The sequence below is a fragment of the Schistosoma mansoni genome, chromosome 3 (genome assembly GCF_000237925.1).
Source record: "Schistosoma mansoni strain Puerto Rico chromosome 3, complete genome".
Classification (NCBI taxonomy): domain Eukaryota; kingdom Metazoa; phylum Platyhelminthes; class Trematoda; order Strigeidida; family Schistosomatidae; genus Schistosoma; species Schistosoma mansoni.
This window is the reverse complement of record NC_031497.1, coordinates 659,348-687,024: the sequence shown is the minus strand read 5'-3', so window position 1 is coordinate 687,024 and position 27,677 is coordinate 659,348. Positions and strand designations below refer to the sequence as shown.

The following is a 27,677-nucleotide window of genomic DNA, read 5'->3' as shown; positions in this document are numbered from 1 at the left end:
GACCCCCCGTGAAAATTCTGGAAGCACTGGACAGCCGTTTCGTCCCAGTATGGAACTCCTCAGCGTTCGCGCGCGGGACCAAAGGTCCGGGTCCCGCGGGCGGGATCGTAGATGAGCACTGCTGAGGAGTCTCATATAGGGTGAGACGGCCGTCCAGTGCTTGCAGGTTTTTAGTGGTGGTTTAACATGGATCCATTCATGATATCAATCTAAATATTCATTGTTTTCCGACATTTAAACGTGCTCAAGCACATTAATAAAATCGAAAAATTTTTTATGGTAATTTGTTTCTACTGGTTTTCGTTCCAGGTTATTGAATTATTTTGTCGGTTCCAAAGTTGTACCATTCTGGTTTTTCCGATATACAGGTGATATCCTCAGCCTATTGTCTATGATTGATGATCCCGAACTATTGTAAGCTGTCGATTTTTTGTTTTTCTCTCGTTTGTTATTGTAAGTGTTCTTTTTGTTGTTATCGCTCAAATTAGTGATCAGCATAATGCTGAAAGTGTGTTATATGGATTCTTGAAGTTTAAATAAATATTTATAAAATGGTTGATCACTTGTTAGTGCTTTGCTGATATTCTTGACTAAATTTCGATCAATCTTAGTTTGTATATATACATCCTGTATGGATATGGATCACCTCTATATATCCATGATGTCACAAATTTTTTTGAGAATAGATGTAATATAGCTAGCATTGTAACCTACAGGATATGAGTTTCATCCTATTTAGTCCTCGTCAGCTGAATGTACCTGCCATATCACATTGTTGATGTTCATGCAAGGACTCAAGCCTAAAACATTTCAATTTTAACATTTAATATGCGTTAATCCAATTAGCTCTTGATTTTATATCATTACTGTTTCTTACTTTATTTATGATTGTTCTTTCACTCATATTTTGATTTATTGCTATTCCTTAAATACATAGAATCGATGTCCCGACACGTTTAGTTTCTTTAATGAATGGTGCTCAATATCTGTCCGAATCGAAGAAACCTACGGAAACGATTAAAGTTAATATTGTCACATGTCTTCACCTTGGTGGGATGTATGTTTCAATCTTTTCTTTTCTTTCTAATTATTATTGCTACTATTATTAATATAAGTAGTAAGGAGTAATTAATTTTCATTTATTTCTCCGGATGTAAATAGTTGAGTTGAGAACTTTTTAACTAATGGAATTGCCAAGTCAAATCACTATTCACTTGAGTTTAGATGTCGGATAGTAAGTATCTTTATCTAATTACTGAGTAACTACATTGGCTTAAAGATTAGAATATAAATCTACGTGGACTTCAACTATCTATGTAAAGCGTAAATGGTGGTGTTTCGAGCGCTTAACCTTTAAACATTAGGTTATCGGTACAATTCACGCTTCATTTACTTCCATTCAAATTACCATAGGTGGTGTCAATAACTCTCTCTCTCCCACACACAAAATGTTTGACTCAAGGCCAAAGATATGAACGTGCATTTGATTGCTGAGGTTACATAACTCATAATGCTAATATACATCTTTTGTGACGATGACTTTCTTAACTTTAAATAGTATGTGGCAAACTGCATATTTCAATGTGGATTTTTTCTGATTTCCCTAACTAAATTACACCTAGTGTTATGGTGTTTTTTCCTCAAACCAAGAGTTTCTCAAATATACTGCTTTAATATTAGTGTCTCCACCTAAATCGATAACCAATATTGGGGGTGGGTTCTTTCAAATAATTCACTTCTCTCCTTATCTTAATCATTTTGATCACTGCCATGCTAAAATGCTCAACTAAAAAAATTAATTTTACCACGAAATTAATATTTGTGATATTTTTAAACTACTAATTATTTCCGTATTGAGTGCTAATTACTGGTCTTAGAAAATTATTAAAAACCGGGAAGTACTGTTCAGTTTTTTTCTCCTAGTTCGAGACTCTTCAGTATTGCACATCAGCATCACTAGTTATTGAACTCAGTCCTCATGGCCTGCGTTTAACCTTTAAACCACTGAGTCAGGATCCAATAATTTACGTGTCTAACTAATTTGGATAACTTAATCCTGGAGTTCTAGTGAAAAACCATGATCGCTGGAGTTCATCCATATTGAATGTTTGACCCACTAGTGACATTGGATATTGGTTACACAATGTGGAGAATTAATTAAAGTTAGAAATGTTTGACCATTGGATAGAGACTTGATAGTCTTAAGGTTCACTGTTCTTTGTGAGCACTTACAGTGTTACGTTTCACTTTATAGGGTTATGGGTAAGTACCGTTAAGGATCCGCGTACTATATATCAAGTATTTCCTGGTTTTCTAATAGTTGTTCAACTAAAGTCTGCCAGTGATGTAAATCTTGAATTTTAAGTCTCCTCAAACGCTTAAAATATATTTTTACTATTTTGTATGATTATTATTATTATTTCAGCTATCTAGCATGTGCTCTTCGTACATCGATCAGTTCAATTCGTTATCCATCACATTCATTAGATCCAAATGTACTCTCTAGCAATAAGGATACTGAATCGAGTACCAGTACTACTACTACTACTACATCGACAACTAAAACGGATCCATTGAAATTATTAATAATAAGTTCTATATTAATTAGTTTAGGCATTAATCAACTAAATCAAGGTTATTATATACAACGTAATAATATTTCACCGGAATCATTCATTAAAACAAATCAATTGGATCATATTGTTGAACCATTCAATTTCATTATGATACCAAATGAATTATTTTATTTATCTGAATCAACATTAAAAAATGCATTACAATTATTAGATAATTTATCTAGTATCTATGGTGAATTATTAGAAGAAATATTAAAAGAGAAAAGTTTACATGAACCAAGTACAATAACAACTGATGATGAAATTGATGAACAAGATATACGTGATCGTATTAATTTAATTAAAAAACTTCAATCACGTGCATGGGCTTCATTAGCTGGTGTTTATTCAACAAGTGATGGTAAATTTTTTTTCTTTTTGTTGTTGTTGTCATGTTCTTAATTTGAGGTTGTGATAAATCTTCTGATTAAACGCTTGAATTACTTTCCTAAGGTCTTTTAATTACTCCAGGTGAACTCTACACGACAACTTGAATACGAGAGAAAAAGAGCGAAATATGGAAAGAACGCTTTGCTCCAAGGTTAATGCACAGAAAATTGAGGATATTTGTAGCATTTCAGATTGCCTTGGGATTCTGGAAGTTTCTGGATCCCTACTAAACATAGTAACATGATAGCTAATCATCCAACCAGGAATGTGACACGTGACTTTTTACTTTGTAGATGTCGCTGAGAAATTTCTAGTGAATAAAATGTTTTCCAGCGTTTTCTGGCCCCTTCTGGGCTTTTTTTGAGGAATATTCTGAATCTCCGAAATAGTTTTATTTCCTATTATTTGTGTGTAATATGAATAGTTCAGCCAATCAGTCACTTAGTTTTAGTCAATATAAAGTCTGGGACATATATACCGTTACCTAAAAAGATGATTAGTAAAGCGTCAAAATAATGTATCACAAGCGATAATGAGAAGAATCAAACATTGATAATATAGTTCGGAGAGACTGAGTGAAAAGTTGTATATGAAGTAATATTGGAACTTGAGATCTGGAGGATAATATAAAGAGTAAATGGATCTTCTCCATTTTGGTGAATTTTAAGCCATATCATTTAGCACCCAATCACTGATCACAGTTATTAAGCGAAACCTAGGCAGATAGTATGCATTGATTAACATCAGTTTAATAAACAGCCAATGACTTGTTGGATCGATCCTCACCTTTTAGTTTGGTCTACCTTCGTTTCCTCCAAATGTATACCGTCGAGATAGGTTATGGTTAGGCATAGGTAATAATAATTAAGTCGTGGTTTGAAAGTTCATTCTGTTTTAATTATTTTGGATATTTTTACTACTACTATGGTAGGAGTAGGTTGACATAAAGTTAGGGGTTGTGGTCAAACCCAGACATGATATCATTTCATAAAATTGTTGACTGTTGGATCGATGTTATGTTGATAAATGCAAACTAATTTGTTTAAGGTCAACGCGATATCTATGATCAATGGAGGTTGAATACTTTGGATAACATATGGTTTGAAACCAGTCACAGTAGCATCAATACATTTAATCTTTGCCTTAAAATACTTATTCCTTTTGTTTCGTGAATGTTTTCTTTTTTTCAATTAATTCTGTTTACATGTAACGTTTTGTTCTGTCATTGATACTGTTACTACTACTATTTTGATATTTATCTTGGAAATTTTATCTCTCTGTGCTAATGTAACAGCTATCATGTTATTACACGACCACATGAGATTGGTGCTAACTTTTGGATAGACACGTGTGACCATTGTGTCATCTTTGCTTTTTTAATAACTATTTTTTTCTTAGGAAATCGTGACATTCAATACGCCCGTCCTAGATTCCACTGTTAGCCACCATCCGTTTCTGCTTATAATTCATTACATATATATCTCATATTCAAACCCTTCCAATTCTACATTTATATACCTCATGTGTGCTTCAGTGTATACATGTGTGTCTCAACATATATTTATCCAATACCTGTCTCCTTGTCCTAATATGTATTATCTATTTTGAGTCATATTAACTCTTATAATGAGTAATATTTTGAGTAGACACATCTGCCTTCTCTGTTTTTCATCTCTTTGACTGCTAAAATGAATCTATTCAATATAAGCATCCGAAACATTAGTATTCGAATTTTTATACTCGAGTTGTTATTAACAGGATATATGAACAGAATATATACAATGTAAGTACGATTTATATTTCATCCACATCATTAACAATTCAATCATATTGGAATTCAGACAACGGCTAAATAAACTTATATATTGTAGTGATTTGATCCAACTCATATATTTACCATGTCCTACGATGCTTTTGATTAGCTGTCTGACTAACTAAGTGATTATACTTGATCTCATTAGTTCATGATATAATTACACTAATTTGTACAACATCAAATATGCCAATTACTATACTTATTGTTAATATCTTACTAATAGTTCAAATGCATATATACATTACTGTTTTAAAGGGAAAATGGTTTTTGTTTAGGTTGATATTTTTTGTGGATTATATTGTTTCTTCATAATCCTATTACGATGAGATTGATGATCTTAGTCTGTTGGATGTATAATTTATTCTGCTAATCAAATCAATATAACCATACTATTATTTAACACTGAATAGATGGAATGTGGCTAACAGTGGAATCTACAGGATGCGCGTTTCGTCCCATTCACCACATGTCAGCTGGATGTACCTGCGTCTGACAGTTGATGTTCACTTCGGTACTCAAACCCAGTACCGTTCCCTTCAAACGCCATCACATTATCCACTTAACTACTGAATACAGATAGCTATTCACTTGAAGCGAACTATACTGGGTGTCGGAGTAAACCTCAACTTTGAGATGCAGACACGTTCAGTTGACGAGTCCAAAATGAGACGAAAAATATGTCCTAGATCCCATTGCTAGCCACGTTTAATCTATTCTATATTAACTTGTGTTTTAGTCTCTATATCGAGGCAATTCTCACAGGAAGCCCGTTTCCCGACCAAGATTGATCAAATTTCAATCAAATATCAACAACGGGATAATCCAAGTTATTTCAGATTAAATTCAACAGATTAAATTTAACATTGACTATTCGCTAATGTTTTGAAAAGCTCGGGAACTTTCATTGTCTATTCAGTGAATTTTGTATCAGAAGTTGAAATCATGTACATGATCAATGAGAGATAAATTAAAATCAAGATTAAAAATACTAAAATTAACCATTAATTTCACATAACTCTAATCTGCTGATCACTGTGTCAGCAATCGTTAGGACTATTGTTAAAAAGTCTAACTCTCGATATTCATATTTCATTAAATTTTGTCTTATTGCTTAGGCGAGGTCAAATTATTCAGTTTTCCTTTAGTTATTACATGTACGTTTCTTTCTTTAAAATGTGAATAACCTTGACGACATTTTTCTGTAATCCATATTTTCAAAATAACTATTACCTGATTGGTCGTTATCGGTTTTAGGTTGTTAGATAATTTATGTGCCCCGAGATCATTGGATGTTCCTTTTCACTTCTGTACGGAATTTAAAGCTACTCTAAAAGTCCTGTCTTCTTTATCGCTTTATTGGAGTCCAAGTTTGTTATGTGACAGACATTCAGTCTCTTCGAGTTGTAATTGATTGTTATATTAGAACTCACCGTATGCTAACTGGAAAACCCAATACGTTAGTCGTTCTTGTGAAGGTTTATTATTATTATGATTACAATTGTATATTAATACTATTCTTGTCTTTTTTGTTGTTTTACAATTCTAGAAAACTTGGATTCAGAAATTACCTATTGTCTTTGTCAAGCATTGCTTTATAATCCTGATGTATGTTTCAATTCATAGTTTGTTTTTAATATTCTCTTTTTATGGTTACCATAAATATTATAAGGAAATGAAGGTAGGAAAGTTGTGTAGAAAGTGAAGTAACCATCATGAATTAATATCATCAGTCCTTACAAGTAAAGTGTAACTCAAACGTTGAGGATACAATTTCATACCAGTCAGTAAATTAGCACGTAATTATTGTCATGTTTTCAACATCCCAGTATTTATAATATCATCACTTAGTTTAATATATTCCTCTCTCTCTTTAAGGTCTTCATTCAATCGAAAGCTGAGTTTTCATTTGTAGAAAAAAAGGCTTATGAGTTGAGTATCAATCATCCTATCTTTTTGAGTATATTCAAATTCGTCAAACCTGAGGTTCCATACTACTTGAGAAAACGTCTTGTTATCGAGGTTTAGATGCTATTGATCCTAATGTCTCAAACATTAGGTATACAAACTAATAATTATGCATCCTGTTATAATAATAATACTATTAATACTATATTTTTTCAACCCATGAACTGATCTTAACTAGAACATCATAGAGAACCGGAAAGCAGTGGAAGGCCGTTTCGTGTTAGTATGGGACTCTTTATTAGTGCTCATTCATAACCCCAGTATTATGTGACCATCTTCCATTAACTGTGGTCTATAGGTTAAGCGTTGACTTGCGACCCTGAAGCTCCTGGATTCAATTCCATGTGTTTGCACTGCTGAAAAAGAGTTCCATACTAGGACGAAGCGCTCATTCAGTGCTACCATTTTCTCAATGATGGCCTGTCGAAGATCAGTTCGTAATTTAAAAGAAACTGAAAAATGTTAGGATCTCCACAAAACCCTATATTTCTTGAGTAGATAATAAATTGTATCTAATCTGCTCATTGGTCAGTTTATTTGAAATTACCAAGTCTAATATTAATTGTTATACTTAAAAGGAAGTGTTATTCTATACTCCTGACAACCTCTGTCTTCCTAATTCTGAACTCTTCCCGTTATATTTATATATGTACTTTTTTCTCCCCATAGAATACCACCGTCATGGTTAATTTGGCAATGCTACAAATGAAACAGGGTCAAACTGAAGTAATTTTCTTTTTGTGTAAATTCGAATCTATTTTACTGTCACACTCACTTTTCCCAATTATGGAGTTGTGATTTTTGAAATTTCTTCTGTCCTCTTTCTTCCGGTTTATGTTAAATGTCAAATATATTTAGTCTAATATGTAAACCATTTATTCAGCGGTTCAACTTTTAGTCACTAGCTCATTTTTTTAGGTCCTCTGCTTCTGCTATTTCACTCTGGAAAACCGGATTAGTATCATCAGCCTCCTCAAACCTAAGTGCAACTCGAAGTCAAGTACTCGAATCTGTACTACCCCTAGTGAATGAGTTATTATTTGGGCTAATATAATATCTTATGTTTATTGAGTACAGCTTTGTAGTACTCACTTTCGAATTGTACTTTTCGTTTGTATATGATGAATAATAATACTTTTCAGCCATTCAAACTGAATTAAGTAGGTAAGGCTTCGATCCTGCGGCTAGTAACTGGTCGAAAATCATATGCGAGTCTTTACGTATATCGCGTCTCTGTGCTTATATTCCCGCCTGATTATCAAGCACTAGGTATGATGCAATCAGATGAAGTCGATCATGCTCCTACTTAATGTTTCACCCTACATCTCATTATCTGTGTCAGGAACACAATTGTATATATACGAATGATTTGTGTACCCATTATTTTGGTGAATATGTTACTGTTCATTTGCATTTAGCAATTATACTATTGTATATTTATCGCGAGAAGTTACAATTTGCATAATACGTATACATAGCCTTCAATCGTCCATTTGCATTCCTCAGTATGTTCTGTCATCTGAACTGTCTTCTCGTTTGATCTCCAAGTGTTCTATCGACGCCGTGCTTTCGCTGCACCGAAACTTTTCACTCCGTCTGGCTTTTTTTCAATTTCGACACCACGTTCCGCTGCACACTACTTACAAATATCATTGTGAGTAGCGTCCACTACAATTACAGAGTGATCTTGTTTGTGTTAGTTCACTGGGCTAATCACAGTATGCTTTCATTGGTTACACGCATTAAGAATCATTTAAGTAAAAGATTTTAAAACAGTTTTTTAATGAATTTGCCTATCTTATTTTGATAAGTAATAGTATTGTCATTATTACACTCTTCCCTAGTATTAGTATGTACATATTTAATCTTATTTTCCATGAATAGTTGGTAATTCATAATCTACATAGAGTTAGCACAAAAATATCAATCAATTCAAGTTACCACACTATGTCAGCATAGAGAAATGAAGTTCTAGAGGCAAATGCTAGAACAGTAGAAAATAACAACAACGAGAAGAAATAATAAAATATACTTGAAAAAGGCCTAAAATAGTTTTTCAATTTACAATCTAAGGGAACACAAAGTAAATGTTCATTTATGTCATTGTAAGCAATTTTGAGACATATCAACCAACATTACCATAGTTTATGACAATCACCAACGTGTATCGGTGTAGTAGTCAAAGACTTTGTAAACTAGTATCATTTCTTAGTTTTGCCACTATCCCGTATCTTATTTCCATTCTCTTCCTTCGAAATCGATATCATTCTTTCAGGAGGAACGCGATTGTTAGGCATACATGATACTTGTCGCAACCATGATGAAGATTAACGGTTCTATCAGCTGTTTTGCCATCTTTACTTAGTACTCTTCATGTAACCTCAGCATTGCTTACTTGATGGTCTCCAGCCTACATAAAAACGTTTATGATCAAATAATAGTAGCCTGTTTCATAGAGTTATGTGTGTGGGTACGTGTGTATGTATTGATACATTGTACAACTGATCAAAATTAATAAAAACTCAAAGTTTATTTTCATTCTGTTCATTTAACTGTTTTTCCCTTATTTTAAGCTTGCAGTTAATTTGGTAGAACAAGCTAAAGCGATTAATCCAGATAATTTTAGAGTTTGGCTTGTTTCAGCTCAATTGACTGCTGTCATGTCTGGTACTCCGTCGATCGGTCCTGGATTATTAGTCAATACGGAAGTGTTGAGTCATTTGATACATGCTGCGTATACCGGTTCAAATGTGTGTTTAATTAAATGTTTTATTTTTGAATGCATTTGATATATTTCAAGTGTGACTAATAGTGGAATTTATTACATATATTCCATCCTATTTGAGGACTCTTAAATTGATGTGTTCACTTGAAGACTGGAACCTAATATCTATCGCTTCGAACGCCATTGTGTTACCCACTGATCTATTGAGTTCATTAGGTCAATCACTGCTTTGTCCAACGGAATATGAAGTTATTCGTTGTTTTTTAAATATATTTAAGGCGTCTGGTTAAGATGCACGTATACCAACATAGACTGACCAATTAATTTATGGCCTAAATATTAGCAACGGGAAATTACGAAAATTTACAGCTGAGTATATTATTTGTTTAAATTCATTAGTAATAGGAATTTGTTATTATTATTAATGTGTTACGAATAACATTGGCATCTCCCTTACTTGAGCATGTTACCCCTCTTTGGGCGTAGGCCATCGACCAAGAAATCTTTAAACAACTTTGTCCTAGCCTCTCCTTTCTGGCAGTTTCCACTTTTCATCCATCCTTTTGATATCTTTCGATAATGCAATGAGAAGACGAAGTTTATCAGAATTATGTGATATATTATATAATCTGATCACACATATACTTGTTAAGACATTTTTATATGAAAATTAAAAGGTCAACTAGACAGGTTAAGGTAAGAAAATAAATAAAGTACACAAAAACAATGTGATGACTACTCTGGATAATAAATAAGCATTTTGATATCTTAATTATCAGAAGGGGTTTTGTGGAGATTTAGTATTTTTCATAGTAGAAAGCATGAGTCAATTGAAGCTAGACCACCATGGAAAACCTGAGAAGCAGTGACCAGTGGAGTTCAAAACCACGTCTGTTGTGAGATAGGAACTCACTGAAGACAATTGGTGAATGGTTGCTCAACTTCGTGGATCAGTTGAAGTTAGACATTAACACCGTTGGATGCCAGCTCAGTGGTCTATCGGTTAAGGGCTTCGACTTGTGACTGGTAGGTCCTGGGTTCGAGTCTCGCTCGCGAGAGCGGGTTCGTGGATGCGCACTGCTGAGGAGTCCCATAATAGGACGAAACGGCCGTCCAGTGTTTCCAGGTTTTCCATGGTGGTCTAGCTTCAATTGACTCATGCTTTCTACTATTTTGATATCTGTCTACAAATCACGCCACCATGTGTTCTTTGGTCTGCCTTCTTTCCTTTTTGCCTTGGGTATATCAGATTAAGACTTGTTTTGTAGTTCAGTTTAATGGTTTTTATGAAGTGTATCCTATCCATCTCCAATGTCATTTCTCGATTTCCTCCTCTCTTATTAGCTGATTGGTTCTCTGTCACTGTCGATTACTTTACGTATGGTCTCTGGTCAATGAATCTGGAATAATGTCAAAACCATTGAGTAGGAATCCCCTCACCCCTATTATCTCCACATTTCCAACTATAATCACTTTGGTTTATTAATGCAACTACAACCACTCATTAACATCAATGTTCACCATATATATCATTTTCTTTAACAAGAGTGTTTTTTGTCGACCATAACTTCTCTCTAAATCTACGCAAAATTCTTCTCAAAGCTAATAGTTGCTAGTGTAGATTTATCACTGCAGTTGATTGTATCTTATAGTAACAGAAAAATTATTTTCAAGATGATCTTAAGGATTTTCTTGACTTGAAGGAGTAAACATGAGATTCATAATTTCTGAATAAAATGAAACGATTGTCGTGTTATATAGTTTCATATTTCCTTCTTTAGCAGCTTTTTCCACGTATTTCTGCTTTTTAGCTCTAATGCTATTCTTCGTTTGTTTGTTTGTTTCCGTATATTTAGCTTGTGATTTGACTTTCTTTATTCTTGTTCGGCTGTTGTTAGTTGTTGTCTTCTTGTTCTTCCTTTCTTGAATCCATAACAGGGTTTCGATAGAGATCCATTCCTTATGATGATGCTTCTTAGTATCTAGAACCTCCTGGCACGTTGAAGTTAATGCTTCTTTGATTGCTATCCAGTTGTCTTCCATCGTAGTTTCTTGTTCTTTCAGTAGATCCTGTAAGGCTTGGAACCCGTTGTTGAGAGTTATCTTGAATTCGCTGAGTTTGTCAGTATATCGTAGGAAATCTGTATTAAACCATTGTAATGCTGTTTATCCATTTTCCCAATGATTCTTTAGCGTCAGTTTCATTTTGGCCACCACCAGGTAGTGATCTGAAGCTATATTATCTCCTCCCTGGGTTCTCACATCTTCAATTGTCCTTCTGAATTCTTTTGTTGATACAAATATGATCTATCTAGTTCTCTGTGGTGTGGTCTGGTGAGATCTATGTAGCTTTATGTATGTGTTTGTGTGAAAATATTGTGCCGCCTATACCCAATTTGTTAAATACACATATATTTGCAAATCTCTCTTCCAGTACATGTCGTCCCATTATACCTTCAAATCTGGTGTTGTCCACCTCGACTTCAGCGTTTAGATCTCCCATTAGGATAGTGAGATCTTTTCTTGAGCACTTCGCTACGATTGGTTGCAGCCTCAAGTAGAACTGATCTTTAATGTCATCGTTGCTACCATTGGTGCGTGCATAACAGTGAATAACATTCATTGTGCTCCCCTCCTTCTTTGTTTTGAATGATGCTTTGATAATTCTAGATCCATGAGATTCCCATTCGTCAAGTGCATTTCGTGCTTCTCTGGACAGCATTAGAGTAACTCCCTGAGTGTGTGGAGCATTTTCCTCTTCGTGACCGAAGTACAGTAGCATCTCTCCTGTACCTAGCCTTTGCTGTCCAGCTTGTGTCCAATGGGTTTTACTGATTCCGAGTACTGCCAATTCGTATCTCCTCATTTCCGTTGCTATTTGTCTGGTCTTCCCGGTCTCCCACATTGTCCAGACGTTCCATGTACCTATAAAGAGTGTTTCTCTGGTTGTTAGAAGAGGCATCGGCCTCTTGACTTCCGAAGAATCTCGGCTTTCATCATGAGGCGTCATAATTCTTCCTCCGACTCCCAGGGCAGAGTTTAAATTATTTAATTTGTTTAGTCTGGTTGGCGTTTTTCTTAGCAAGATTTTCTACGGAATGCGGTTGCCGACCCCATGCCCAACCCTTACCGTTTGCGTGGGCTTGGGACCGGCAGTAGCTCTAGAAGATCTACAGGCAGAGTTGATGGCTTTACTTCATATCAAAACAATCTCGATGTAATTTTTTTTCAATAATACTAATTGCTAAACTCCATTTTTAATACTATAGAGGTTTTTCTTGTTTTTACACATCATTTACTTTCCTTCACTTCCTCTTATTTTAGTATCAAGTAGCTTCACAGCTTACACTGCATTTGATGCCTATAATTATTGAATATTCTGGATTTAATTTCCTTTGTGATCCATCAGCATCATCTTGTCCATCAAAAGATATGTCACAATTAATTCAGGTTTTCGATAAACGAGCACATTTACGCCTATCTATCAATGTGGCTATAGAATGTTTAAATCGGGCTATCGGTTAGTTTAATCATTACTTGTATCGTACTACTTATTTTATAGTAATATCGACATATAATCAGATAATAATAATTATTACATTTGAAACTGTTGTGTCAGGCGGTTTTTTCCAAGTCTAATGCCGATATATGCAGTTCCTACACGTCAGTTTAAACAGTTTACTTCACATACATTAATTCTGACGTATTTTGATATTGTTCTGAAATAGGCCATAGTCAAAACTAATGTTATGAGTACAAAGCGTATGGCTTGTATTTACTACTGGTATTTGTCAACGGACGGTACCTATAATCTTGAGGGGACTGATGCTCCCTACAGGATTTAAACCCGTGTTACCCAGTTTCACAGTCTGAGACACTGCCACTTAGCTAACTAGCTTTAAATTGAATTAATCTACATCAACTGTCCTACGAATTATATCTGTAAGATGTGAACAAAAATGAATGTATTTGCTAGTCAATAATTGACTAATAGATATTATAAGCTCTTGAGTAATAAAGCCTGACGTCTGATTGTCACATATTGCGTAAGAGTTTAAGAATAAATCCATTATTTTGTATCTGTGATTATCAAACTGTATTATTTGCTTTCAGTGTAGATTAAGATTTGTTGGATTAAAACGATTTTTTAATTTTATAGAGAGCTTGTGAAAATTGTTGAATTTTGTAGTTCTACATCACGTACTGACTTTGGTTAAACAGTTGTTGAAAACCAGGAGGCACTGAATAGCTATATCTTTCTAGTATAGGACTCTTCAACAATAGTGTGCATTGACAATCTCAACACCAAGGATCGAACCTGAGATCTTCAGATCTCGCGTTGAACACTTAACCTTTAAGCACTACCACTAAACCGGCATATAATGGTTCGCATCTTTAAATTCCATTAACTTGTGATATTGGAGTACTATAGCGTGGGTGACCAACTACCTCACATTTCACACGATGGAACCCCACTAATCACAGATTCTCATTAGAACTCACTTTTTTATTGGCGTTAAGTTAACTTTTCAATGTAAAGTTATAAGTATAGATCTAAATGGGTTAATTTTATTTTTGCCTATTATCAATTTATTGTTTAGCTTTCCAGCCTAATAATATACGGTTATGGCATAATCGGGGTATTTTACTCCAATTGGTGGGATATTCCGTGCCCGCAAAACATTGTCTTCAAAAGTAAGATAGATGTATTTTTTGCGTTTTAATAATTCTTATGTAAGCATTCTAACTAAGATCTATTCTATTTGTAATGAATCCGTAGTGAAGAGTTGGTTTATACAATAAGATCATACACAATCACTGGAATGAAGTCGATGTGATACTGTTATTGAATAAGGATATTGTAACATAAGTTAATTAATAAGTAATGAATTATTTTGCTTACTACAAGTAGATTTGATTCGCTTAAAGAGTTGGTCAGCTGCGTTTCCATCATCTTTATTATTGATTATTCTGCTAAAGAATGACAAGAGTTCGAATCCCATAAAACTGTAAACCACAATAACAACACTGAATGAACATGTAAATAATTGTCACATACACACACACACCTTTGAACCATAATTAATCAATTGAACATATCAACAAGTCAGTTAGTCGACTACGAAGAAATTTTATTCGTTCACTTCTTTTGTAAATTGAATATGTTAATAATGTTGCTTTAGAAAGAATTAAAAGTCTATGACCGATCCATCCAATTCGGAGGAGAATACACACCGAATTCCTTATCTTGAGATATAAATATTTTCAGTAGTTATACTCTTTCCTCTACACCTATTTACACCCACTATAGTAAATAATTCACTTACCCAATCAGTGTATTTATCATACGAACAGGTCAATCAATTTTAAAATGTTCCCAAAACTCAGAAAGCTAGATGAATGTAGGGTCACAAGGACTCTTTTCAAAATTATCTTTAAACTTATAAATAGACACATAACTATGTAGGTGAAAATACATAACATCGCAACATATCACAATTTGTATAGGGGAGTTTGTGGAAGTTCTATAATCTCCATAGTTTAAATTACTAACTGCTATTCATGGACTACCAATAAAACCCAGTAGCATTAGATAGTCGTTTCGTTCTAGTATGAGACTCCTCCTCATCAGAACGTATTCATGACTCAATCACATGCAATCAAACCCAGTACCTTTGGTTTCTCAAGTGGTTGCTTAACTTTTAAATCACCAAGCAACTGGCGTCAATCAGGTGTTTCTTGGGCTTCATAGTAGTGCATTTAGGTTTCCAAGACCACTAATAATCTAGTTTTACTTCTAGACTTCTCAAGAAGTTGTATCTTTGCATAATATAGACAATTGGGGAATGATAATCGGTCACATATGCTTTAGAAATCACCTTGTTACCAAACAAACTCATTCTTTTCATCTAACTGATCTCATCCTATAACAAAACTATAGATAACCATGTTATTTTGTTTGTTTATGTTCTATCTTCTGTGTTTTAGAGCTGTTATGTTATTGAATAAACAAAACCAGTTATCATATCGTGATAATCCAAATGAATTGGCATTTTTCAGTCTTGTATTATCTCATTATTTTCTTATTACATATATTTGGTGAGTGTAATTTTTGTGTGTGTCTTTCATATGCATACATAACAAAATTTTCATCTGAACAAAGTGACTATTCAATTATAGCTAATATCCATCGTTAACTACTACATTCCTCGTTGTGTAATGTAAAAGTCAGTTGTAAGAAAGCTTGAGGCAGTCGAATTGAAGAGACGAAACATTAGTCCATAAAGTCGTTGACTATTAGTCTGAGCCATGTTGGTAGCTGTAGACTGCCTGGTTTGAGTGATAATCATGATCATTGGTCGGAGATGTTAGATGGACGAGGTAGTTCAAGAGTGATCATAACGATCAACATGCACTCATTCTCCGTCTTACTCTATGTGCACTAAGTGATATTACTCCTTCATACCAAGGAAGTCCTACTCACTTCCTTCTCACAGTGGCGGGGGCGTTGTTTACGAAATTGAGTGGACGAAAAACGAATGTCCGGCGATTTAACCGGGTAGGTGGACACAGAGAGTGCACCTAGGAGAGTTGGAAAACCCTGATTCCAAACCAATAGTGCACATGGGCTCCAGTATCCTGAAGGAACAATTGGCGTATGAACCAATCGTTGATCACCGACTACTATGGGACTGCATCTCCTTACGATGCTCCACTGCTTTGTGGATCAGATCTTTAGGTCAAACGCTGTGGGTGTGGCCCCCTAAGGAAACCACCTGCTTCGGTTTTGGCACCTGTGCAGTATCATGGCTCTCACACAAATCAAATGAGATTTTTGTTGCGCATATGTATTCGATGCCCGTTTGTACCAATATTTATGTGTTTAAATAAATATGGTGCCCCCCTTCATACATACATTCACATTGCTTTTCCTCGTTTTCACTATCTCATTTCTACTACAAGTATTTACATTCCTTTGTTATTCATCTGATGTGTAATGATAACTTAGCCTATTGTACATTTTTACTCAAACTCTGAGCTGATTATGATTGAAAATAAGGTCTTAACATTCCTAAAAACTCAAAACTGGTTGACCTATTAAAAAAAATCGGTGTAATGTGAAATACTTGTTTAGAATACAGCATATTACTTACTATATTTGCGGATATAAAGTTCGGTTTCTTACTCTCACAACCACTTTTGGCTTGATTTTGTACAAACATTATTTTGCATTTCATGATATTATATAGTCTGGTCTGTTTGTATATAAACTTCGTATGTATGAAATAAATGATTCATACAATAGAAGCTGAGATTGTGTTCTGGATACAACGGGTAGGGCAAGGTAAGAAGAACTAATAAGGACTAAGAGCTGACTCTAGACTGTTTGTGCTGGTAATACATCATTAGTTTAGCAAAGAGCCAAGGCCGTACAAGTTGATGTTCTGATTGGCGATTTAGTTACGTGATATATTGACATACCATAAGAAGATAACAGGGATGTTTAATGTAATCCGATATAAATTGAATTATGATCATTGGTAATATACAGCATGAAAATAATTGAGAAAATAAAAGATGAGATTATGATTTTTAAACAACCTTTAAGCGATACCAGAGTTGATCTTGAGAAAATTCACCTGCTTACAACGATCGAAAGATAGTTATAAATTAGTATGAGGAATTAAGACTAAGATTAGGAATTAAAGTAAGAATCTTCATCACAAACTGGCATCAACTATAATACCAAAATGCTATTGAACTATATGAATGAATGAATTTCACATCGAAATCCAAGACTTGCTATCTTTAATCTTATTGGTTCGTTCATAAATTACAATCTCGCTCTTGTTTCTTTTCAACACTCAAAGTTTACTTATTTGATAAATCCGAAGGTTGATTATTATGAAAGCAAAATAGTCACGTTTTAACATTTCCTAATATTCAGATAAATTCAAGTATAATCAAATTGAGTATAAAACATCAATCTCTACCACATATTCTGAGTGAACCAGTCGGTACATACACACACATTCTCTCTCTCCCTCTCTAGATTGACAAGTTCTTATTTGAAATATGTTTTTATCCATATTATCTCGAAATAAATTCTGTATTCTAGACATTTTGTACTTAACGCAAATGAACGAAGTGGAATACAGTCGTATTCTATAAACTGTTTCATTATTTTTCTTGTCTTCTCAGTCAGTCACAACGTAGAACTTCGTACGTACGTACATCAGTTCGAGTTGCCATACCATGAATGAATTTCACGTCGAAATCCAAGACTTGCTATCTTCAATCCTATTTGTTCGTTCATAAATTACAATCTCGCTCCTGTTTCTTTTCAACACTCAAAGTTTACCTTGATGAATCAGTCAGTCACAACGTAGAACTTCGTACGTACGTACATCAGTTCGAGTTGCCATACCACATTAGCACAGAAATGAAGTTGTCGATTCAAATCCCATAGTGGTAGAAGTAATAAGAGTATAAGGAGTAAACCTAAAGACTAGGGTTTGAAGATGTTATTGAAGGAGTATAATATAGTGAGATAAATTTGGGAAGAGAAAAAGGAAAAGGACACAAATAATTCAGAAGATTAGAATTTGGGAGAACACAAAGAGTGGATGCACCTTCACCATTGCAAACGATTTTGAGCCATGTCACTCAAGGTCTCCAACCATCGATTGCTATCATCTCGCGAATCCCAACTAGATAGTCTACACCTACCAACATGGCTCAGTCCAATTGTCAGTGACTTTGTAGTGCCGCGATTCGTTAATCGTTCGTTTCGATAACCGATATAATTCTAATCTTAACGGCGCGTAAAATCAGAAGACAAAGGATAGCAGCAACTACAGTTTATTGTCGAATAACTCAGGTCAGAAAGTTAGCAACACCTGAGCAAATAATAACGAGCGAGTGAGCAGGCGAATAAGCGAAGGAAGTGAACGAGGCGGAAATGACATGCAGTGGAGATGGCTGGGAAGCCAACTCGAGAGCGAGGCGAAAGATGATGCGTATTGGAGATGGCTGGGAAGCCAACTCGATTTAAGCAAGCGTTAATCAACATTTATAGTCGGACAAAAATGAGTGACAGACATATGATGAATAAGATACGAAGTGTACACATATATGCTCATATAAAAGTATAGCCAAGGTTAATAAGCGAATAATGAACAAGATCAAAGTATGACTCATAATGGATAGGCGAATTGGCTTGGCCAGTAGCTAGGATAAAGTATATGGGCTTAACAAATAAACTGATACTACAACATCATGGAGTTATGCCACGTTTTGGTCTGGCCGCCCCTAGCTTTCTTCCAACCTACTCCTACACCATAAAGCATTGCACGTCGGGGCAGTCGGTGGTTGGGCATACGTAACACATGTCCCAGCCATCTCAACTAATGAAGTTTCACTACTTCATCAATCGATTTGTCATCCTTACCTAGTACCCGTATCCTAACAACTGTGTTACTTACCTGGTGGTCCCAGGATATACGAGCAATGCTTCGAAGACACCTATGATCGAAAACTAGTAGCATTTTGTCAGCGTCTTCACCAAATAAAACTATGTCGTCGGCGTATTCTAAGTCAGCAAGTGAGCCTATACTGTTAAGAACTGGTTTTGATTATTGTCTGTACTATTGTGTACATATTATCAACAAACATTGATCAAAATTCAATGTTGACAATCAACACTGCAGTAATTCAAACTTTTATCCAATATGATAGAAACATTACATCTGTTAAACACACTAGAGATTATCTAGACCTCAGATTTTCAATAGATAACACGTTGTGGGTCGTTTCAAACAAAAATTACTCGGTTTTCGAGTTTCAATATTAAACATCAATGTAATATGATGTAGGTATATCCTGTTGATTAAGTCTCAGATAAGATAAAACACATATTCTATATTTCATTACTTAGTCATAATCTATCTATTCTGTAGAATAAAACATATTTTTTTGTTTAATTTTAGTGGTTCACCTGATTGGAAAATTGCTGAACAACTTCTTAATTTAACTAAAAATCCAAATTCTACATTTTGTCATAGTTTAGCTGAGGCATGTGCTAAAGGTATTATTTTCACAATGCATCCAGATCACCCAGCACAAGAGAATTTATCACTAATATGTAAGACATTTGTTTTTCTATTTGTCTGTGTGATTTCAATATTCTGAAATGACTTTTTTGTTGTTGTTAAAACTTGAATTCATTATTCAAATTTATATTGATACATATTGTGAGTAAAGGGTTGTGGGGACCGTTGGATTTCATCAAAATCATGAACTGATCTAAGTCAAACCATTATTGAAAATCTGGGAGTCCTGAATAACTATTTCGTCGTAGTATACGACTCTTCAACAGTGCGCATCCACGACCCCATAACCGGCAATCGAACCTAACATTTTCGGTCTTGCATGTGAAAGTTTAACCTGTAGACCATTGGTCTGACATCCAACGGTGTGAGGCAGTTACCCATAGAAAAACAATGGAAGATATTAGCTTCTTTTATACATCCAACACTTAACTGTGGCTTGGAAGTAACAAGTCTGATAAACCTCTAGCTCCGTTTTATTCATGTCCACTAGTGTAACTACTCAATCTCTATCTATACCATTTGACTGGTTTTTGAACAGACATAGTTTGTCGATTTTCTATTTTAACCATAACTCTTACTGTGGAGGTGTGGCAATTGACTTTGTTGATCGAGGGTACTTTTGACAATAACTATATCAATCTACTGAATATCTTTTAATCGAACACTTACTGCTCAGGTATATACTTATGACACACTATTATCTAAACTACTTACATTCGGTGTTGTCCATCGAATGTGTTTATATTCTGTTTTTATTTGATTTTTTAAAATCTTGGATGTAATTTTAAACCGGGGTAATATACCTTTCATCTTACGTCTCAAAGAATTACAATCCTACATGGAAATTCACTTTTTAACTTAAAGTATGCAAATTTCATAATCTTGCTTGGTAAAGACTCTGATAAGATTTGAGATCTTCTGAACATTTCAAGTAACCATGCAAAGATGTTTGAGATGTTTTCCTTTTTATTTCCGTCTAAATCCAAATTTCTATTTCAGGATTGATCTATGCCAATTCCTAGTTTGACCTTTGTGAGTAAAGTAGTTCAGGGGGCACAAATCCCTTCAATGATCTTTAGCTTTTCATTAACCCAAGCAGATTGCTAATTGACTAAATATTAATAATTGTATTTTTTAAAACGTGTTGGGGGGGAGGTAACAACATTTACTACTAATAATGCAGACCGAATATTCATCCCCTTATCAAACGACGAGTAAAGCCAGTGAGACATGATGTTCTCTAGTAGAGGACATGTAATTGACCAAAAGTGTCTTTAAAGTATGTTGGAAGCATTGGGCAAACAATGTCGAATTTAGAGATTCAGTTCTAGGTGGAGATAGTGAATGAGTTAATGAATCTATGAACGTTTGTAGAATTCAGGGATTTAGATACGTATTTTAAGTCTTAAGTTACTGTCTATTTCGATATATTTTACTGGTTAGCACAACAATAGGCTAGAGGCAGCTAAGCAAATATATATGTCATAGGTCAGACTCCAGAGTCTCAGTCTCTCTGTGGTTAGGAATCTTATATGACACGTCTAAATCAGTCTAAACCTTTAGTTTCAAACCTGTTCCACATCATGACTATCCTATTATTCCATACTTTACTAACATTTAGTAGTTCGTTTTGAAGGATAACTCATCGTATTTAATATTCTGATATTGTTTATGTGTGATCAGTGAATTGGCTTTTTGTTACAGCAAAAAAAGCATTGTTACCACTGATTTTCGTTTGATTTAGAGTCGATTTATGTTGTTTTGGTTTCGATGGTTTCTTTTCCACAGTTAATTAATCATTAAGTAGTGACTAATAGCATGTATGTCTCAGTCGTTTAATGCTTGTTAAACTTTGTCGAACAATTTGCTATGTGTGGTCTCTAGTCTAAGTGACATGACATTGTGTACACTATATTTTTGGTGGTTGGTGACAGTTGACAAGAAAACCTAGACTTAAGTTTCGTGCCAGTTGACACTTGTCAACAAATTGTACCCGTAATTTCAAGGGAACTGATACTTCTTGATGGACTCGTCCCCCGTGTCATCAGACTTCTCACTCTAAGACGTTATCACTAAGCCATTCGAGTGGCGAACAACCTGTCGGATTTATGTAGTGCCGTGCTTCGTTAATAGTTCACCTTGATAACCGTCATAATACCAATCTTAACGGCGCGTAAAATCAGAAGGCAAAGAGAGAGCGGCAACTACAATATTTACAACTAATTAATCACTTAGTTCCTCTTCGATAATCATCTGTGGGTTTCACTCTTGTATATTATTATTATTATTATCAGTACAGGGGTTTGTGGAGGTTGTTCTATTCTAACAGTTGAGTTCACGAGTCTAGCCCCAAAATGCCCTGGTACGGCTGAGAGTGGGGAGGGCCCGCCCTCTCTCTCGAAATGCTCTCACATAGTCACGCGTATATAGCCTCTGACAGGGAAGTCCTACTCACTGCCTTCTCATGACAGGGATGTTGTTTACGAAATCGAGAGGACGAAAAGCGAATGTCCAGCCCTTCAACTGGGTTGGTGGACACGGAAAGTCCACTTAGGGGAGTTGGAAAACCCTGATTCCAAACCAATAGTGCACATGGGCTCCAGTATCCTGAGTGAACGAATGGCATATGAATCAATTGTTGGTCACCGGCTACCATGGGACTGCATCTCTTCACAATGCTCCACTGCTTTGTGGATCAGATCTTTAGGTCAAAGGCTGTGGGTGTGGCCCCCTAAGGAAACCACCTGCTTCGGTTTGGTCACCTGGACAGTATCACAGCCCTCACACAAATCGAATGAGATTTGTGTGGCGCATATGTATTCGGTGCCCCTTTGTACCAATATTTATGTGCTAAAATAATAATAACGGATCGATCTAAGACTATATTAGAGGTTAAGCGTTCGCGCTCGAGGGGTAGTGTACACAAGCTGCTGAGGATTCCCTTACTAGGACCAAACGACCGTTCAGTACTTCCAGGTCTTTACTGGTGGTCTATCTTGAATCGACTCGTGAATCCGACTGTTAAAATATTTTATTATTAGTAGTAGTATTATTAATCTCCATCTATTGATCTCATCACATTGTTTTGTGCTCTATTCATTGATCGCATCTCCATATTTATCCATTTCTTTTTGACTAATTAATTAATTGTTTTAAAGGTTTAACTGAAGAAATTCAACGTCTTCCTAATCAAGGCTCATTTGTTACTAAATCTGCTTTACAATTTCAACCAAATGCTGGTTTCTTATTATTATTAGTTATAAAATTAATAAATTGTCCATATTTTGGTCCAATGCAAGAAATTCAAAAACTACATACTTATTTAAATGGAATTATGAAACAAGCACAATTATTCACATCGTCGTCGTCATCTTCAACAGATCAATATTATGATATTTCCTTACCATTAGCTTATAATTTAAGTCAAATCGGTGTACGTTTAGGTCAAGATATTGATTGGCTAATGAATTCACCTCTATGTAAATTGATATATGAAATCTCATCAAAAAAACAAATGGAATATGAAAATTTATCAAATTTACCAGATTTATTTACTAATCGTATCAGTGATAATTATTTACCATTAGGTGGACAATTAACTGAAAATGAATTAAATAATTGGATAATGAATAATACATATTTATCATTATGTTCTGTAAGTGAAATCATTTCTAGTTTTTCTTTTTTTTTTGATCATCGAAAGTTACAATTTATTTATGCCTGTTACCCCCCCTCATGGAGGAGCATAGGGCCACCCACCAGGATTCTCTATCCAAATTTCCTGGTACTGCCGAGAGTGGGGAGAGTCCTCTCTCTCTCTCCAAATACTCTCACATGACTACGCGTATATAGCCTCTACCATGGAAGTCCTACTCACTGCCTTCTCACAGTCGCGGGGGTGTTGTTTACGAAATCGAGAGGACGAAAAGCGAATATCCGGCGCTTTAACCGGGTTGGTGGACACAGAAAGTTCACTTGGAGGAGTTGGAAAACCCTTGTTCCAAACCGGTGATATACATGGGCTGCAGTATCCTAAGGGGACAAGTGGCGTATGAATCAATCGTTGATCACCAGCTACCATGGAACTGCATCTTCTCACGACGCTTTACTGCCTTGTGGGTTAGACCTCTAGGTCAAAGGCTCTAGGTGTGGCCCCCTAAGGAAACCACCTGCTTCAGTTTGGGCAGCTTGGCAGTATTACAGCCCTCACACAAATGAAATGAGATTTGTGTGGCGCATATGTATTCGGTGCCCCTTTGTACTAATATTTATGTGTTTAAATAAATAAAACTCCATCCAACTCTGTCCTTGGCAATCTTTTCCAATTACTATTCATCCTTTTGATATCTGCTTCTAATTTCTTACACATTATGTTGTTCGGTCTTCCTCTTTTTCACCTCAAATTGGTAGAAAATAAATCAAAAATAGAGTTCAACTTTTTTCTTGGGAGACAACATTTGCTCTTCATCAATGGGATTGGAAAATGGTTTTGTGGTAAAAATACAAGTCGTTAGACTCGATTTCAGTGATCTGAAGGGTAAACGTTTACTGGAAAGTCTGAATATCCTGGGTTCAATCTGTTGTGGTATTGTATATGCACACTACTGAGGGGTTCCATACTAGGATGATATAGTTACCTATTACTTTATAATCTCCAATGGCTGTCGAACTTTACAACATATTAGCACAACAAGATGAAATTCTCAAGACGAATTCCAGAGTAGTGATAGATAACGGAGGGTGAGTAAGATAAAAAGAAGAGCAACAATGAGCAGAAATTAGTGTATGAGAAAGAAATAATAATAATAATGGGCGAAACAGTTCACTTTGGAAAAATACAAACAGAAAGAATTCTTTCAGTTAAAAAAAGTTACGTTAACGTTTATATAGAAAGTAAAAGAAAGTTACAGCAGGATCTCCACTGGCTTCTATTCTGAATTATGTTTGATCACGTCTCTAGCTACTGTGTCTCACCATCTCTAGGACTACACCCAGGGAGTCGTAAAGGACCAACAGAAGTCAGTCCTGTACAGCTTTCTTTCATGTCACAACACCGTGTCATGCACTAACTACCTCTCCACTTGTTCTAACCAGGTACATAGTCGGCAAATAATATATGATGTGAAATTCTCTGGGAAGAAATTCTTAGAACATGTATAAGCCACCGAAGTCGATATCTCAAGATAGTGAGACAAATTGAATTATCGTCGCTGCGCTCGACCACACGATGCCGAACCTCCACATTACTAGCATGATGTTGCCACTGGATGTTAGTAATCCTCTGAAGACAACGATGATCAAACACAGGGAGTTGCTCAACATACAGCAAAACTGCTCTCGCTAATGCATTGCAGGTCGATGTTTTACAGCCATATTAACATTATGAAGGCGCCAAAGATGGCCAGATTGTTCTAAGCCGCCTTAACTTTCACTATACGTGAATCGCTCTCACACCACCACTAGCACTTACACAGCTTCTTAAATACACAAAATTTTGGAAATATTGGTCTAATATAGTAGTTATATTAAAGATGAGCATTTCACTTCAATATTTGTGACCAGATGAAACAACAGCTTAATAGTTAGAACACTAGATCGTAGGTTTGGTTTTTACGCCATTTATTCTCGGTTCATATAAATAGATTTTACCACACTGGTTGGTTCTTGTGCAAACATAGTAGTTTAAAGTCGAGTATCTAACAAGTAAGCTACAACGTTACTCTTTAACAGAGTTCATCGACGAGACTAAACTTTATGGACGACCTTTGAACGAATCTTGAATGACCTTGAGAAATATTAGCCAATCAGAAGACAGTATACAGTAAAAATATATTATACAAAACTAAAAAATTAAAGCAGATACTGTTCTTTTACATGGCTCAAAAACTTCTCAAGGTCAGATATAGGTTCAGAAGTTCTAAAATCATAGTGCATACGGTACAGGAACTCATCCATATGGCTCCATATTAGTCGGCCTCTGGAGCCATGATAAGGTCTCAAAAATTCTTATTGTTGGTGCCTGTCGGTTCCTAACTCGTTGGAAATGTTAGATTTAGGGTTAGGGTTAGTGTTAGGGTCTTAACCTTAATCATGATCGAGCGAAGAAAGTCATTTGAGTACCACAGTCACAAGTATAGAAACTTCTTAATAATCCCTTCTCTTGTAGACGCTGAATTATCACGTCTTCTCTAAAATCAGCTGTAAACCGATCGTACGTAAGAATCAGGTACCGAACTTAGCGCCGTGACCTTGAAAACCCGCGAAAGCTTCTGATTGGCTTGTCCATAAAGTTTAGTCCCGCCGAGTTCATCCACTAATCCCTTGCATTTGGTCTCAAACATTCATTTCCACTAGTTAGTTCTCATAAAATCATTGATCTAATATATATATCTTTTAAAATTATATGACTAATCTTTCCTTTTACTTTAAATAATCATCCATATATTCATTAGTCACGAAAATCTTCTGGTCTTGCCTATATATCACGTTATTTAATTCAACGTCCAAATGAATCCATTCGATGGATGTTTTTATTTTCTTGGTTATTACATAAAAATCCAATTAGTCAAACTACGAATTTGTCTACAATTGAATTAAAACAAAGTATGAATACTTCAATGGAGACTACATTAACAATCTATACAAATTTAATTATTAAATGTTTATTATGTATCAATCAGTTACGTAATGAATGTCCTATGAATTCAGTAAGTTATCAAGAGAATATTATTATGATTGATAAATGTTATTGTTGTTGATATCATCTTGATCTGCTATGGTTAAACCAATCAATATTAATGAACTAGTTTAGTATTAATAATGTGGTTTATGCTACTTATGTCTGTCGGCATAAGTAGTATGTAATAACAATCAGAAGTGGAATGCATGGCAGCAAAAGGCTAAGAAGATCGAGTTGAAGAAAACAGAAAGGGAAATAGAAAAAAGTTGTGAATTGGAAGAACCATACAGAATGTGAAGGACCATTAATGGAATATTTGCAAATGAAGTATTTAATATATGGTTCTCATTTTTTATGGAGATATTATGTAATTTTGTATCAAAAGTAAATTGGTTGTGCCCACATGAATCTTCGTTCATTACAGTAGTAGTATTAGTGACCTGATATTGATGAAGCTTATTGACTTTCTCAGAAATCCTATCCCTTATGATCCACTTAAAACAGGAGAGGAAAAACACAACCAATGTAATCTTAATAGATAATAACTCAACAAAAAAAACATGAAATATAAATAACAAATCATATCCTTGTATTTATCTAGGACAATAAGTGTGATAAGTAGAGTTAGATATGAAATTCATGATATGTGTTTCGTCCGACTTTGAACTCTTCAGGTGGATATACATGCACACCAATGTTGATAATCTCTCTGTGACCATGTATATACTCACAAACGTCCCTCAAGTATTTTAGCTAAACATTATCAAATTACATATATGGCATCGACGAATACCGTCCTTCATTTACCATATATTTGGCCTATTATATTTGATCTTGAACTAATATATGTGCACGAGTATATCTATATGTCTGAATGCTCCTAGTGCATGTTATTATTACTTATTGTTGTAAGCATAGTAATCATAGTGATAATTCACTTAGTATTGTTTGTTTGAATCTTCCCATTGATGTTTTGGACTGCAACTGGTCAGTCTCTTATTGCCATATGTGCATACTGTGTGTATTGCCTCGATATAGCCTTAATTCACAAGCATTGTAAGCAAAAGTACCGATATGGAATTATATCTTTGAAATAATCACAAGTATAGATTACCAACTTATTTAAATCAATGCAAAAAGCATCAGTGATAATAAGATATCAGTGTTGATCTGTTAAAACTGACTATAGTTTAGACTGGTTAAAATGGAGTTTAGTTATATGAGCTTACTGTTTTGGCCATGGATTTCTACTTGAAGTTTGTGCTGACGACGTCTTTCAAAATAATGATGCATGCTCTAAGAGTAAACCATCCAAATTAGAGAGCAAAACTCCATCAAAATCATCCATTCGAGCTACAAATCTTCACTACATCAT

General features: G+C 35.0%; 1 protein-coding gene across 1 annotated transcript in view; it reads left to right on the top strand.

The window, feature by feature from the left end:
• Smp_194650 (hypothetical protein) overlaps nucleotides 1–27,677 on the top strand; it is a gene marked incomplete at both ends in the record, with an annotated part of 67,197 nt that overhangs the window by 38,905 nt on the left and 615 nt on the right. The window contains 12 exons of the mRNA XM_018798835.1: nucleotides 310–414; nucleotides 938–1,057; nucleotides 2,609–2,976; nucleotides 6,368–6,426; nucleotides 7,456–7,512; nucleotides 9,360–9,536; nucleotides 12,836–13,031; nucleotides 14,113–14,206; nucleotides 15,500–15,610; nucleotides 19,501–19,655; nucleotides 22,782–23,278; nucleotides 26,076–26,330. Coding sequence (XP_018650684.1) covers nucleotides 310–414; nucleotides 938–1,057; nucleotides 2,609–2,976; nucleotides 6,368–6,426; nucleotides 7,456–7,512; nucleotides 9,360–9,536; nucleotides 12,836–13,031; nucleotides 14,113–14,206; nucleotides 15,500–15,610; nucleotides 19,501–19,655; nucleotides 22,782–23,278; nucleotides 26,076–26,330 — 2,194 coding nt within the window. The remainder of the gene's footprint in view (nucleotides 1–309; nucleotides 415–937; nucleotides 1,058–2,608; nucleotides 2,977–6,367; nucleotides 6,427–7,455; nucleotides 7,513–9,359; nucleotides 9,537–12,835; nucleotides 13,032–14,112; nucleotides 14,207–15,499; nucleotides 15,611–19,500; nucleotides 19,656–22,781; nucleotides 23,279–26,075; nucleotides 26,331–27,677) is intronic.